Genomic DNA, 16857 nt, shown 5'->3' on the forward strand with positions numbered 1-16857 from the left:
AGAGGATCTGCACTGGGAAGGAGTGAGGCAAAATCGATTACTCGAGCAGGTTGCATTGTGGAGGATCTTAAAAAGGACTTTTTTTTTCTGAAGAAATCCAAAGATCTATTGTAATCCATTGATGGCTTCTTAGCAGGTGAAATGGTATGTGAAATCAGTGGATGGTAAACTCTGTGACTTAAGAAGAAATAAATTCAGAGCAGTGTTTATTAATGTATGTTCCCGGGATCATTAATTAATGGGATTACTCCAAAAGGGTCAATTAATGTCAAATAAATGTGGAAAAAACTGGGGCATTTGACTTCCAAAAGGAAAATACAGAATTTCCCAAACCTCTTTGACCAGGGAACCTTTTCTAGGAAAACTGCATGGATCATATGTTCTGTATGTATTGATACCAATCTCAGTCTATACATTGACATATAAAGAAATGTCCAGTTCTGTATTTGTAAGTAGCTCACTTGATGTCTAGTTTGATTCTGTGTTCCCAGATTGGTAGAAATTCAGGATCTCCTAATTTCCCCCATGAGTGTGTCTGTGTTCTGGAGTCTTCTAGTGCCAGGAGTTAGGAGGCTGTGAAATGGTGAGGTGGCACTTATCTGGTGCCTTGTGTCATTGTCGTATCCTCGCATCTGCTGAGATGTCCTAACTGCTCGCTGGTCCTGGGGAATTGGTCAATACGACTCTTGCTGAGACAAGTCTTTCGAACCCAGTGGCTCTCTTTATTTGTTCCATACTATTCTGGGATTGATGCCATGAATCATTTTTGTTTCTTAGAAAACTAAATTTTTAAAATTCATGAGCAGCAAAGAGCTCCCTTTCTCTCATATTCTCCTACAGCTTCTATTCCCTGAGGATGTGATTTAGTTATCTCTTAAGACAGCTTAAGACAGGGAGAAGGACAGAGGCAAGGAATACCTGAGATACTTCCTACCACACTTGGAATGCCTTTTAGGAAATGCTGGTGTACAGAACTGAGGATTAAAAGCCAATGAATCAAAGGATATGTGTAGTAGTGGTGCTGCTTTTGAGTCTTGATTATCATGTGTGGTCTCAATAAATAATGAATGCCTCCTTGTCTTGTAAATCACTGTCTTTGGCATGGTCCTTCGCACAGTCCTCTCCCACATTAACTCTTGAAAAGCCTTTCTTGCTTCTGGGAACTCTTCCTCCACCATATGGAGGAGGACAGGCTACTTGTTGAAGACAGGGGGAGCAGCTGAGAGCCAGCACCAATAAACAGACTTGTAGGTTAGCTCCAGATGAGCTGCCAGCTGACTGCAGGTGCACAGGTGACCTCAGCTGAGACCAGAACTCTCAGATGAGCCTCCACTGAAGTGTTGAGATGAATCATAAACAAATAAAATGGTTGTCTAACCCACTGAGTTACGGAATGATTTTTATTGCATCAATATAAAAGAATACAATACAATACAAAAAAGACATAATATGATACGATAGGTATTGAAGACAGGAGATTTTTTTGTGGGAAAATTTCCTCAAAATGGATGTATGGGGTGAGGGAAAAGAAAAATTCAAATTCAAAATTCAAAAATTCTAAAGCCCCTTCCACTAGCTCCTTGGAAGGGGCTTATTTTTCATTCATTGGAAAAAGTTCTTTTTATTTCCTATCTTACAGGAAATAAAGAAAAAAGAAGTGTCAAGTGTCATTATGGAAGTTCTAGTCTTCAGTGACTTAGAAAACTGTAGACAGGTAGCTGGGTGGACCCATGCAGGTTGGGGTCTTGGTATCATTCTGCAGTTGTGCCTTTTTGTAAATCACAATCACTGTCACTGGCTTGGATTCAAGAGGTGGTTTTTCTGTCACTGAGGAAATGAAAAACAAACAGTTGTCATATATAAGCATATTCTCAGACTCGGCACTAGACTCATCTTAATTCCTGAAGACATGTATTTTCCTAAAGATTTCCTCAAAGCAATGAGGTAAATGTCATAAAACCAAGAAATGTCAAAAATACGGAGAGATTGATGACACGTGTCTCCAGGTTCTATGAATCTAAACTCTATGTTATAAAATGGACTGCTGCTAGTTAGCTGTGATTAGCTAGGCTCAAATGATACTAGCTCTAGTCTCAGGGAAACTTCTCCTAGTCCTGTTAATAGCTTTTTTAGAAATTTATTTTACATCCATCATCTTATTTAATCTTTACAGCAATTCTAAGATTTAGACATTATTTTTATCCACATTTAAGAGATGAATAAACTGATACTGAGCCAGACTAATTGGCCAAAGGTAATATAGCTGGTAAACGGGGGCACAGGAGTTTACACTCTGGAGAGGTTGTTTGACATCAAGTCAAGTCCTTTTTTCTCTGTTGCCAGTTCTTTTCAACCAGTTTCAAAGAGCACTGGAGTCCTGTGCTGCCTCAAGAGCCACTGAGAAAAAGAAGAGGGAGGGGAAATAAAAAAGCCCCTCACTCTGGTTTCAACCAGAGCACATCTAATATATATAACATATATAGTATGTTTATATATTTATATATTATAAATATGCTATGTTTATATATTTATATATTATAAATACATAATTATGTATTATATATATAGGAACCATTTAAAATTTTGTTAGAAAAAATTCCCAAACACCATATCGTACCATGATGACTCCTATTGCTGTTATGATCTACGCTAGAAACTTCTTGAAGTCAGAGACCCCATCTTATCCTTTCTTCGATCTCACAACACTGTGAAACCTCCCTTGACCTGTGAGCCAGCCTTCGGAAGAAGGAGCAGATGGAAGTCATCGCCCTGGGGATGCCCTGAGGTCCAGAACAGTGCTGTCTAAGCATCTCCCATGAACCCTGGCAACCTTGCTGTCTGTTTCTCACTAAAGGCAATTAAATTATTCACGGTACCTGCAGCCTTCTCACTGTTATCACAACTCATTGAGTTCTCTCCCAAGAGGGAAGTGATGTCTTCTCCAAATATTCTGAGGCAATTTTCAATAAGAAATTGTACAAGAGAAACCTGTAACACAAAAAGACAAAAATGGGGTGTTCTTTTCATATGGCATAGTTATAAATCACACTTTGTATATAGACCTTGGATCTAACAAATATGTGAAAGACTTCTGAGAAAAATTCAGGGTTGATAAAAATACATAGAAATCAGAGTTCTCCAAGAAATAACTTTTTAGAAAGAGTGATACTTTCCAGTGTACTTTGGGTACAGATTTTAAAATACTGCTCATCAGTGGGCTAAAGTTATAATTTGTGGCCTAGCTTAATAACTAATATTTTGATATCAATGATTACATCTTTAAAACTAGGATAATTTTCAAAGTAATCTACCTTATTAAATTTTACTAATTTATTTTTTATTTTTAAATTTTGTTTCCAGTTCTATTGAGCTTAACTGACATATAACATCTTATTAAAATTTATGAAGTATAGACAAAAACTTATGAAATCCATTTCTTAAATGAAGTATTTTAAAATTGGGAAACAGATTTTTGTGGGTTTTTTTTGTGAGGGAAAACCCATGCAGCTGGAGAGAAAACATGTCTGTCTGTTTAACAGCAGGCCCTCCTCATGCATTGCTTTGCCTTGTGCTGGCTCTGTGTGAGTTTGGGGAGGAGCTGTCATCTTATTAGGCATGTTGTGGTTCCATTAGGATGTTCTGGAAACTTCTACTAGTTTCCATGTGACGTAGCAGAGGTGAAATAGTAGCCAAGTATTTTTCTAAATGAGCCACAACTTGCAGAGGAAGGCCAATGTGTTTGGAGCCATGAGTGCTCATACTGCCCAAGCCACCTAGGACGTGCCAGTAATGACCAGAGGAGCTGGGTGTTGTCGCCATTGTGTAATGAGAAAACCATGGCTTTGCCCCAGGTTACAAGTCCCTCGAGGATTAGGCTGAGAGTTGAACCTTGACTTGTGAAACTCCAAAGCCCAGGTTCTTTTCTGTCATATCACGTGACTCTTCTCTCTCTTTTGTTTAGTCAGTCTAGTGTTTAGTCTCCTGGATGGGGAAGAAGTGACTCAACTACTCTGAGTTTCCAGCTTAACGACCCCCCTTTCCAGACCCCACCAGAGCAGGATAAAGAACTCTGCCATTCCAGGGGAGCCTGATGAAAATGTACACTTTACAAAGCTGATCCATCAGAGTTACTACAGCACATTTCCGGTTCAGAGTAGGGATTCTACCCCTCCCCCCGCCATGGGACAAAAATGAGAGCTCTCATTACCTTTCTTATGACGTTATCTTCCAATTCCAAGCTGCAGGAATTAGGTGGACAAAGAATGCTTGGGGCTATACACACTGATAAATTATAAGCTGTCATCTGATTGGATGAGGAATGTTGCTCAATGTTGTGTAACACTCCAAAAAGGTATCGCAAGAGAACAAAATTCGCTCTTGGCAGCTGGGCTAAAAGCCTAAGGTCAGAAAAATGCACTTTTAAGTAAGGCAAGTGATTCCACTTAGGAGGTTGGAAATACAGAGACAGGGAACAGGGTACGTCTTTGTAGGTCTGGTACACAACCCACTGTAGCAGAGTTCCAGGCATGCATGTATACAAAAATGTTTCCGTGAGTTCAGTTCCTGAACCAGATGAAAACTTCTCTGGTGAGTTAAATGTTTGACAAACTTAAGGTCATACCACTGGCAGTTGATGTTCTAGCATTTCTCTGAGACCAGTGGATTTCGTCTACCAGTCTCATATATTCAGAAGGTGTAAAATGGCCAAGGATCCCACATTAGTAAGATCAGGAGAAGAACAATAATAGCCCTAAGGCATGCCTCTATTCTGAAGCTGGCCTCCATGGGTGTGAAGAATTGAAACTCTTTGGCATTGGCCATTATTTTAGTGGACAAAGCTGCAAAATGTAAGCCAATATTTTCCTAATAGTATGTTGGCTGTATTTTTGAGATGTAAGCGGAGTAGAGTAATTATTGCATCATTACCTCTGGGCCGCAATTATTTTCTCCTCCTCGTTCCCTTGATCAATAACACCAAGCCATTTGTCATAGAGATCAGATAAAAATATACTTCCTTGGATATTTCGAAGAAAATCCTTATGGAGATAAAGATATATATATATATTATAGAAAATATATATTGGAAATATTACAGAGAAAATATTTAGTTAAAAAACTCAGTTCAGCCCCCACTTCCTTCACAGATATTCAAATGTGACCCACACGGAGCTCAGCTCTCACCCTCCATTGACTTGCACACGCAGAGGCAGGTGCTTGAATTTTCTCCAACTAAAACTTAGAAGCATAAAAGCAGAGCTTAGCCTGTGGTGGCAATGAAGATAAAGCTCCTTTCTATCATCTGCAACTTATTTTTTTGCAAACTACCACAAACTGACAGGGTCTAGCTATAGACCATCCTAAATCCTATTAGTTTCTTAGACAGAAATACACGTACGCATTTTGCTTGTTTTAGACTCAGTGCTAGCTCTTATTTCTAGCAAGAAAATGTCTGCAACAAAACACAAACAGGTGTGCGCTTGCACACATATTAGGAAAGAACTGGGTCTTCTGACTTGAGGTATGTGTGCTCCTTGGAAGAAAGCTACTCTCATAGTTGCTTCATTCTTCCTTTTCTTAACTGTATAAAAGTCGAGACTCTAATGGCAAACTCACTGTGGTCCTGAAGATATATTCATTTCTAGTTAAGGCCAATTCTCCAGCTAGTTTGACATGATATTATCAAGGCCAAGGTTGCAGAGTCTGATTCTCCACACCAAGATCAGCCAACTTTAGGAAGAGAAAACTTTAGAACTGTCTAAGAACTATACCCACAAGTGGTTACCCTCTTCCTAGTCGGTCCTTATAACATGGAAATAGGAAAGAACCTACTAACTCTTGCTAGAAAATCAATTCCATGTGTGCACCTTACAGAGGGCGACATCTTGCCATTCGTATACCTACTTTATCATCATTCTTCCCCTGTCTCTTGATGCCTGTATGTATATTACTAGTGTATATTACTACGGCCCCAGTGTAGTAGTGGTTAACTAAGTCATTTCTGGACTTTGCTACTTACCATATCATCGAACATTAGTGGGGGACAAGGAAAAACCCAAGTGTGGCCGAGAGTCTAAGATTGTAGTCATTGCTACATTAACGTAGTTTTGTTCAGAGCTGTTAACAAGGGCTAAGGTGGATGGATGAAATTCTTTGTTGTATTTCTCTGTTTCTTTCTCTGTTCCCCTTTTAGAAGTGTAACTGGATACCTGTGATTTAGCTGTATCATTTCAAAATTAATCTATGTTTTATGTAAATCTATTGACTTTTCAGAATTCCAAATTAATTTTGTCTGTTGCATCTACTCCAAAAGTTAGATTTATAAGAAGAGGCGAATGGTAGGTGCTGGTTACCATGTAGTTATAACCTTGGATGGTGGGCTAGACGTAACAAATATTAACAAAAGGATGCCAAGGATGGTAAAGGTGAAAGGCACCAACGGTGAAGTCATTCCTACACAACTTGTATAGTAAAAGGCATTAAGAAAGGGGAAGGAGTAATGGTTAAGAATGATTTGGTGGCCTCACTGAGCCTTTTTTGACTCATCATAAAGCAAATATTTGCTTACTATGGTAAACTTTAACTATTTTCAAATGTTTACTATGAATTTTCTTTCGGAAACTTTGCCTTCATTAGGAGGGTGGTGAGGATGTTTGCTTTGGTAAACATTGTGTATGTGTAAGTGTATATTTTGAAATTTATTATTATTACTAGTAGTCATATTGGTATTAGTATTTTGCATGGAGTCTTCAGGAGTGAAGGCGGGGAGGGTGGTGTGTGGTGAAAACCAAATATTTCTAACATATGGGGCCTTTTAAAAAGTCCTTAAAGTAGCTTCCTTAAATTTTGATTTTGTGAAGTGTTTTTCAGTTTGTCAGGTTCTTAATGTATTGTGCCTATTACGGTACTTGGGCAGTCATGATGAAGTACACCAATCACAGCTTCAGTTACTCATGTGTGGATAATGCTAGAACTTTCCGTACCTTTAAGACGGATGCTACCACAAGAACAGATTCACTGTCCAAGTTCACTTTGTCCCCAGAATTTAGTTTCTCCTTTAGGACTCTGCATGATTTCATATTGGCTGATTTTCTGAAGATGCCTTCTGTGAGTGGCCCTTTTTGATTGATAAAGCAAAGCATATCCTGTAGGAAGAAAAGTAAAGTATGTGGCATTTCATATCCACAAGCCCAGAGCACAAGCTTGCCTCCTTTTTGAAGGAGCGAGGGAATGTGATGGTATGTTTTAGAGCGGGAAGGACTAAAGTCAATTTAGGGTTCTTTTTTTCAGTGTCTCTATGTATTTTCTACCCAAAAATCCATTTTACAGTCATACACTGAAACATTTTAAACACTTTTTAAAATCAGATTTCCCTTTTCACTGAATTTACACTTTTAAATCAAACTTCTCTGTTCCAAGGCCTTTGTGGAATCACTGTTTCCTACTTCACCATTCTTTTCTCATTATTCCCTTACATAGATGCTCTTCCCCAAGTATGGAAATCTTTTTGCTATACTCATTTCCCATTTGTTTATTTCTCTTTAAGTGGCTGTATATTCCATTCCTACTTCCTCTATTTCCTTCTCTCTTTTAAAATCAGGCTCAAAAACTCTCTTCTCCTTCTCTGATTACATTCCCTTCGCATGACTCTTTCATTGTCTTTTGCTCAATCTCCATGTCCTCTCCCTGCAGTGTAGAAAGATAGTAAGGGCTGCAGTCAGGTAATGCCGGGGATCTGAAATCTATTATGCTACTTATCTGTTGTGTGACCTGGGGCACATACATACTGTACTGAGGCTTTTCTAATTCATTTGTGAAGAGCAGAGGATACAATCCTAGCTACCCCCTAAATTTGCTGTGATGCAAGGACTGGGGTAGTAAGTAGCATGGAACTAACGTGATAGATTTCTTCATATCTCGCAGAACATTCCCTACATCTAGTACAGTGCTTGCAGAGATACCAGATACTCAATAAATGTCAACACTGACAATTCAGTACACCAGTTTGAGACAACACAGGCCAAACTCTGTGGCTTTCGTTTGACATATTCCATTAGGATTAACGGATTCATATTTGCCAGAGGACGTCTTTATGCTTGTGTGAGATGTTTCCAGTTGTTAGACTGACTAGACTCAGCTGAAGGAGACTCGAGACTAATGTGAGTTCAGGAAGGCAACGAAGGGAGAATGGGAAGCTGCGGTGGGTGCTCAGAGACTCATACACAGAGTCCATTTTGACTAATCTGAACAGGCCTACATGGGTCTCGGTGGAAATAAGAAACGAGTGGAATGGAGAAGAATGTCTTTTCCTGTTGTATTTGCCTCATGACTCCGCAGTACCTAAATCGGATTCTGTTCTTTGAAATAATAGTAACAAAGCTTCTCAGCCAAAGTCAGGGGCTGTCCAATGATTTCTCCATTTGGGGATAGATTTGGGTGAGAACACTTGGCCTCTCAGAGTTTCTCCTCCTCAGGAGGGCCGTAGAAGACCAAAATGAGAAGACTTACCAGAATTGCAGAGGGCAAGTTGTCCTTGTCACACACATCCGTGAGGGAAACTCCGAAGAGCTGTCCTGGCTTTGCAGAAGGTGGCGCTGTGCACTGGTCGGCCTGGCAAGGGCTGGCGCTCCGCCAAAAGGCCCAGTTTCTGAAAGAACGCCTTTTAACTGTACTCTGGCCTGAGTCTAAGGAAGAAGTGAGATTAGTAGTAGTAATTTAATTCACTTAACCTTATTCTCACCCTTGCCATTTTAGAGTATGTTCACTGCAATGGTTAGAAGAGGGCAACGGAGTCATTGGTTGTATAAAATTCTCTATGTTCTGAAATTGGCTAATAGCATCCTCATGGTGAATGTGTTCTTCCCCAGATCCTGCAAACTGAGGGTTAAGCCTGGAGACTTGATCAGACTCAGGGTCAGTACTTCCAGTGCCGTCTACCACGCGTCGACCTGTATCATGAGGTACTCAACTTGTAGTTGTTTGCTTCCTATGGGTAAGTGTGATCAGTGGATTCATCTGGTGTCAGATCCGATTTTAAAGGCTTAAAAGATTTGGTATTCAAATCAAGCTGAGTTTGGTGATCATCTGCTTTCACAGTGAGTCCCCTCCCAGCCTTAGATTGCCTCTTTGGCTTTCTGAGTGCTCAACTTCCTACCATCAAAAGGATCTGCCTTTCATGACACCATCTGCATGACCCCACTTCTCAGCCAGCCTCTGGTGCCTGTGCCCTGGGCCGTGTCCGAGGGTGACTCTCTGCAGTCAGGGTCCTGGGAAGTAGTCATTACGTGCTGGCGATGTGGTAAGATTCCAGGTGGCTGTGTTTTCTTGTGATACCCCACTGAGCTACCCGGAGGCGATTTTTTTTTTTTTTTGTAAAATATGTTTGATATTTACTGAAAAGAGCCTAATCCACGATGAACTGCATACGATTCCTCACACACACTCAAACATACATGTATGTACACACATACAAGTACAAGGCTTGAAAGAAAACATACAAAAAGAAAAACAATGAGGGATTATGAATGCATTTATTTACCCCCAATTTCCAGAGATGATTTAGAATTACCCAACACTCCCTATCAAAAAAATGCAGAAGAAGAGCTTTACAAAGAACAGGTGATTGGCAGTGAAAAGCTGAGTTCAGGTTTCTACGGCTCAGCCAGGAGTGTTTCCCTTGTAAGATACCTTAACATTTGCCTAAATAATCTGCTTAAATAGCTGAATTCTTTAAAAGTCCACAGAGGAGCCAAGGTATAGAAGCATAAACAGATGAGCAACATTTCACCAAACACCCCTAGCCAACTGTCCACTTGGCTTTTCTGGGATGTTGTGAGTGCGTCACCATGTCCACTCATGTGGGTGGCAACACTCATGGCGCCTGATCAGAGAGACCAGGATCTAAGAACCAGAAGCATCCTGGTTCTGCCACTTAGTTAGACAGATTACTCAAAAATTTTTAAGCTTCGGTTTGCTCAACTTTAACATAAATACTGCTGCCTACAGCTCATTGAACTAAACATAATGTGCTACTCGGCACACGGCATGGCTCATGGCAGCCTTGGTAAAAGTAATTTCCTAGCTCAGGGGGCCTAAGGCAGTCTAGACGTCTCTTCCCCCCAAAGCAGACATCACTCCCATTCTCTATTTGATCTTGCAACCTCTAGAAGGTAGGCGATCATGAAGGCTTGCCACCACTTTGCTTAACTAAGGCCCTTTCTTCCTACCCTGAAATTGATACCCCTGCCGTTTTAAAGGGAGAGAAGGGAGACAGAAATACGTTCTTAAATCCAGGAGGAGATTCCTGCACATCAAGATGTGTGCTTTTGCTTCAGATACATGTTAATATATGAGTTGAGTAGTTGTAAGCAACCTGGGTTCCCTACTCTTACCCTAGTTTTATTATTTCTAGAACTACCCAAATACATACCATTATTCAGCTTTAATAAGAAGAATGCTCTTCAGAATATTGCATCCCTTGATAGAAAGCTATGTATCTAACTACTCTATGACTATATACAGAAAGCAAGCAGACATTGAGTCGTATACTTTCTCTCAAAGGTATTTTCAGGCTTCGCGGGATGTTTTGTAATGTACGTTATTTGGTGTTAGAGTTCATGGTGCCTCTGTGACTAATAAAAATGTATGCTATGGCCATGAAAAATGTGAATGATTAAACAAGCTTTCTTTATAGAAACCTATCCTTTCTTAAACAGTCCTGGCAAGATTTGGGTTAATGTTTCCTAATGCTCGAATTAGGGTATGAATATTGAAAAATTAAATTTTTGAAACTTTGTGCTCATAGAATAACAATCATAACAATAAAATACTTTCTATTTTGGGCCAAATATGAATACAGATTAATAACATTTTCATCAGAGAAAGAAATATTAGTGGGAAAATAATGGAACGTTAGGGGAAAAATAGCAAGGAGGACGATTAAAAAGCCCTGACCATAAACATTCTGTTTAGCTCCAGCCTTGGCCTAGCTCTGAAGCAGACATGGAAAATAGGGGCAGAATTGAGAGTTGAATTCTACCTGGAACCCCAAGGCCACTTCAGGCTTAGCCCAGAATAAATCCAGTTCAGTTCCTTAACTCTTTACTCCACTGAGTTCTTCCATTCCAGGTGTGTCTAAGCCATGCAGTCATTTGATCCCATCCTGTGATGGCCTGAGATACTAGACAAAACCCTGGATGGGGAACACCTGTTTTCAGGCCACAAAAAGCTTGTGCTCTAATAAGACATACAGATGTGTACACACATAATTCTATGTAGAAAGTGCTCTAGGGATACAGAGGAAGGAGTAATGGTCTACCTAGAAGAAAACAAACAACCTTCCTAGAGAGTGAGTTCGGTTTTGATTTCAGACCTTTGGGTTTCTCTAAGCTTGATTCTGTGTAGTTTTTGGGTTCTTGCCTATATTGTTCCTCCCCACCCCCCACAGAGAGAGTAAGCTCTGTGACATGAATTTGTGGTCAAGGGTGGAGACATGAGCCAAGAGAAGGCACCTGAAGAAAGGGAAGGGCTCACCTCTCCCTTGCTGGTTCTGGGTCAGGTGCCTGGGCTTCAAGATGAACTGGCCTTGCATCTCTGTGATGTCCTGCTCCAGAAGGGGGGACTCCTGGAGGGTGGAAGGAGAGATGGAGTCCTCCGGTGTCTGTGGCAGCAGTGTAGTAGATGGAAGATGGCTCATTTTAATTCCATAGGGATGTTCGTGTCCTATGTGGAAAAAAATAGATTCAGGCTGTCGGTGACGGCTGTCCTCAAACCCACCTTACCGTGGGTGCATGCATCACACTGGCGTATGCTGCTCTTCTCCTGGGGCTTCTGGATAAAAGAGGCTGTGCCTCCTGGGCGCGCATCATATGCATTCTCGTTGGGGACACCCTGCAAAAAGCAGGTGCCCAAGGAAAAGCTATTTTAAAAAGAAGAAACTTAAAGCATGTTACTTTGCTTGGAATACATAGATTCATCAGCGCCCTGCACAACACTGACTTTTGCTGTGTTTCCATCTGAGAATATTTAAGGCCTTCTAGTTTCTGCCTTGACACTAATGAGATCTATACATCTTGGCAAATTACTTGACCCCTCTGAGCCTTACATTCATCCTTTGAAATGCTTGCCCTCACACAAAGTTATAAGAATCGGAGTAAATATATTAATAAACATTGGGGGTTAATATTTTTTTTTTTTAAGATTTTATTTATTTATTTGACAGAGATAGAGACAGCCAGCGACAGAGGGAACACAAGCAGGGGGAGTGGGAGAGGAAGAAGCAGGCTCACAGCGGAGGAGCCTGACGTGGGGCCTGATCCCAGAACTCCGGGATCACGCCCTGAGCCGAAGGCAGACGCCCAACCGCTGTGCCACCCAGGCGCCCCGGGGGTTAATATTTTTTAAATAATTGGAATATATATTGAGAATTGCTATTCTCTCTCCCATAATGTCAGTTGAACAGATTTTTTTCTTTTTTTTATTTCCTTTTGTCAATTCTAGAGCCGGAGCTACTCAAGGGCAGTAGAATGGGTCGCCTTTATGCTTCCCTCCCACTGCTGCCCTTCCTCCAAGGGTGTCCTGCCAGGGGACCGTCCGAGGGAAGGCTGCACGGTGTTGGGAACCCAGAAGCAAAGTACAAGATGGTGTTGGCACAGTGGAAAACCGCACCCGGAGTCATCGAGAGTTACCTGCCAAGTGACTTGTTTTGCTCTTGTATGCTTTAAATTGTTTCCTCTCTGTAGAAGTCTCAAAGACCCTGTGCTATGATATGGATTTCATTTTTTAAGAATACACTGAAATTCTCTTTCTGTCATTTCTGATTTATTACCGAATGTGACTTGGGGAGCTTCTGCTCTTTTCATCTGTCCTAGATGCAGTGTCGGTGCTCTGTTCACAAGAATCACAGTCACTTCCCTCTTTTAAGGAAAAAGCAGCTTCTCCGACAGCTGCCCAGCCAAATCACCAAGATAACCAGGAGATAAACATGCATTTTGAGTGCTGCTAATGTATCATCATGAATGACGGGCCCTCCGCCGGATTCCTTGGAGCTGCCTTGGTGTGCGAAGCTGCTCAAAGTCTACGAAATTAGCACCTCCGTTGTTTTACCTACGTTAGTGCATTTTATTAAAATAACTATATTTAAGTACTTAACTTGTTTCTGTTTTATTGCTGACCGACTTTTACAAAGATGTCAACATTAATACAAAACATGAAATGGTGGGGGGGGATTTTGTCCACGGCTGTGCGCTTGGTGACTCTCTCTAGTCTAAGACTGGGAATATACATTTCATAGAAAGAAATTGGTTGTTTAGCTTTCCAGATCATTTGAAAATATTCTTTAGATAACTTGAGAAAGAGTCACAGCCTCACAGGATTATTTTCTTTTTCAGATTTTATTTATTTATTTGTCAGAGAGAGAGAGTGAACACAAGCAGGGGGAGCAGCAGGCCAAGGGAGAAGCAGGCTCCCCACTGAGCAAGAGCCTGACACGGGACTCCATCCCAGGACCCTGGGATCATGGCCTGAGCCAAAGGCAGACTCTTAACTCACTGAGCTACCCAGGTGTCCCGCCTCACAGGATTATTAAAAAGATAAAAAAATTGAATGTAAGAGGGAATGCTCTAAGATTTCTAGCAGAAATCACTGTGTCACCATTACCACGCATTACTATACTTCAAGGTCTGCTACAGAGCCTGTCCTCTTTCTCTTGGTTTTTAATCCCTCTATTTCTGGTAAACACTGAACAATTTTGCTAATCCAAAGATTTTTTTTTTAATAGGGAACTTGTGCCAATAACTATTTTAGGAGAGGTGTAATCTGTTTATCAATAGCCTTAAGCGCAATGATGGAAAAAGCCTGAGAAACAGCAAAGTGCAGGTTAGTTTAGTCAGTGAAGACTTGAGGAATTTAAATGTGATTATCTCATTTTCTTTATGATGCTGAGAAAACTTCTGGGCACAGTGCAGGTGTTAAATATATGCCTCTACCTGGACTCAGAGACATGACTGGATTTTAGAGGATTCTCACAAAATAGAGGCTACTTAGTAGTTAGGAACTAGAATTCAAGACAGGAATATGAAAAATATATGGGAAAAAGAAATTCCAATCCATTTTGCTTTCACACCTAAGTGGGTAAATAAGTAAGTAAATAATAAATAAACAAAAAATTTTGGGGATAGCTCTGTTAGGTAAAAAGAAGTAGAAAAGAAAAAAATTTACATTTCTCTCCCTAACTAGGCCATAAGCTGCTGAACGAAGAGATGTCATCAGTGCCTGGGGAAAAGTAAGTACCTGGTAATTATTTAATAAATGTGTGAGTGAATATTGCGTGTGATTTTCACTTTTAAGGGTATTTAAGCTGAAGACAGAACAACCATTACTCTGAGATGCAGAGTTACAATTTTGAACCTAATCAGTCCCATTTTAGAGTTTTCCTGACACTTACCAATGAGCGGGCATGGGGCCGTTTCCTTGCCAGAACTCACCCACAGCTGGTGGTCTTTCTCGGAGCCCTTGGAAACAAAAAGAACTATGCATCATAACGAATCTTTCACAGTACTTGAAGAACACATATCCTTAGCATATCTATGTTTCCAGAAGGAAGGAATTGGGGCCAGCATAAGTGCTGTTTGGTCCATGGAGGTAGCTACAGTACAATCAGCCCCTCATTGTGCGGGTGGCCCATGGCATAAGAAATCACAGTTGTGCCTCTTCACTAAGGAGGAAAGGTCTAATCTCAGAGTCCTGCCTTCCGTTGTCTCTAGACTCCTTGGATAATGTTGGCTTTTGCCACCAAATGTCCCTGCCCAGACGTGTTTATTCTCCAGAGAGCCATATACCCTGGTATGACCATTCTTGAGCAAAGTAACTCGAAAGGCATCAATAGGTCAGCAGCCCTGAGCGAAAGGAGACAAATGCCCAAGAGGCCTCGAGGAGATAGTGGACTGAAGTCAGCCACTGGCTTTGGTGCAGGCTAGCCCCACTTCAGGGAAAGAAAGGACAAGGACTGTAACCTAGACCACAGGTCAGATGCAGAAAACAATTACTCCCAGCAGAATTACTGCTCAGTAAAACTGGAAATCCCACTTGAAACAAACAAGTCTAAATTATAAAGATTGCTGAACTATTTGAGTCTTCCAGGAGACTAAAGCAAAAATGTGTGAAATGGAGTTGTTGGTGATAGGTACTATGCTTGCCCTTGACTCCTGATTAAAAGTCATGGTCTTGCCCTTATGAAGGAAGGTCATAGGTATGGACACAGACACACACACAGCTAAATCTTATGCTCAAAATTGTATTGCAAATAAGAAGGGAGAGCTAATAAGGTAGGGTAGGGTTTGGAAATGCTATGCTGGAATCCCTTAAATCAGGCATATGTAAAGCCAAATAATCCCAATTCTTCATTAAAATACAAATTCTTTGTCTAGTGAGATTGATCACTTTATGCAAAGGAAAATCACAAACATGAAATAAAATGAACTATATCATTTATCAATCTCCCCAACTTCATCCCTAAAACCACTCACTCTCTTTCCAAGATTTAATTCTTATTTAGGGTGTATATATCATACAGGTTAGAAATCAACGTAGAGATGTGCTTTACTCAGTACATATAAATTCAATTTTTTTCAGATGTATTATTAAGTTTTGTTTGTACAGAAATCATTAATTTCTGATGCCAAATTCTGGTTGCTTTGAATTTTTAAGGGGCTTTATTATACCATTGGGTCAGATAGAATTTAAATACGAATCTTGTAATTATGTCATGCCATAATAGCACGACATTTTCGCATTTACAGAGGATTTTATATAAGAAGTTGTGCTTTACAAGTGCTCCCTTCAGTTCTGTCCATCTGACTAACACTCTCTCTTTTCCCATAGAAAACCTCATCCTCAAATATACCCATCTCTTTCACCAAAAAAAAAAAAAAAAAAAATCAACTCACACCAGCACCATCAAAGCATAAAGGAACAGACAGTTAAAACCAAAACAAGAGGAAAGTGATATGTACGCAAGTGCCCCCAGAGCCATGGTCTTATTCAGAGCTTGTCTTCTATAGCAGCTCATAGGGGTGTGAGCCACCTCGTGCCAAGGACCCGCATCAGGAGGAGGTAGCTTCCAGCCATGTGGTCTTCATGTCAAAATGGACAACAAAACATGTAATTTAGGATTCATCAAACTGGGACTGAGCCCTTGGGTGATAACCGGGATACATAGGGATGGGGGGGAATCCGGAATGAAGACAAAGAAAGAAGAGTCCAATAGAGGAGGAAGTATTTAGAAACTTAGAAATATTTTAATGTCTGTGTATAAAATATATACAATAAACTGCATGTTGTTATTAGCACTCTAAAATTATAGCCCAATTTTATGCTTTGATTTTGAATTTGCAGAAAATTTAAAATGGGAATACAAGAATAGCAACCATGTATAGGCTAATAATATAGCTTTGCTGCCTTCAATTTCTAAATTTGGGGAGACAAAATATGACTATGATATCTATAATAATATCAGCTGTCTTATAATGGGAGGTGCAGAACACACACACACACACACAAATCTCAAAAGTCAAAGTTGGTTTTTAAACTAAAAATAGCCTGCAGGCAACTTACAGTTATTCCTAGCATTGGTAGTGACATGTTGATAATGTCATTTGCTGTGTCTGAATTTGTTACTGTTACAGTTATAGACTGTAAAAAAGAAACAAGAAAAATTGCTATAAATTTTTTAAAATTTAAAGCAGATGACCAAATAATTACTGCCAAATTATTATCCATACTCTAAAGGCAAAGCTTGTTTTCAGATAATGACAAAGTAAAACATACGTAGAGCACACACCTTTAATTACAGTTTCATTTCTT

General features: G+C 40.2%; 1 protein-coding gene across 1 annotated transcript in view; it reads right to left on the bottom strand.

The window, feature by feature from the left end:
• Positions 1 to 1395: 1395 nt before the first annotated feature.
• Positions 1396 to 16857, bottom strand: part of LOC123793147 (rho GTPase-activating protein 20-like) — a 30062-nt gene continuing 14600 nt past the window's right edge. The window contains 9 exon segments of the mRNA XM_087866424.1: positions 1396 to 1827; positions 2877 to 2988; positions 4208 to 4397; positions 4927 to 5036; positions 6981 to 7142; positions 8506 to 8681; positions 11530 to 11718; positions 14441 to 14507; positions 16609 to 16686. Of these exon segments, the coding sequence (XP_087722550.1) occupies positions 1682 to 1827; positions 2877 to 2988; positions 4208 to 4397; positions 4927 to 5036; positions 6981 to 7142; positions 8506 to 8681; positions 11530 to 11718; positions 14441 to 14507; positions 16609 to 16686 (1230 nt within the window). The 3' untranslated portion in view covers positions 1396 to 1681.

This window comes from Ursus americanus, chromosome 13 (assembly GCF_024610735.1).
Source record: "Ursus americanus isolate L20-20 chromosome 13, mUrsAme1.1.p, whole genome shotgun sequence".
Classification (NCBI taxonomy): Eukaryota; Metazoa; Chordata; class Mammalia; order Carnivora; family Ursidae; genus Ursus; species Ursus americanus.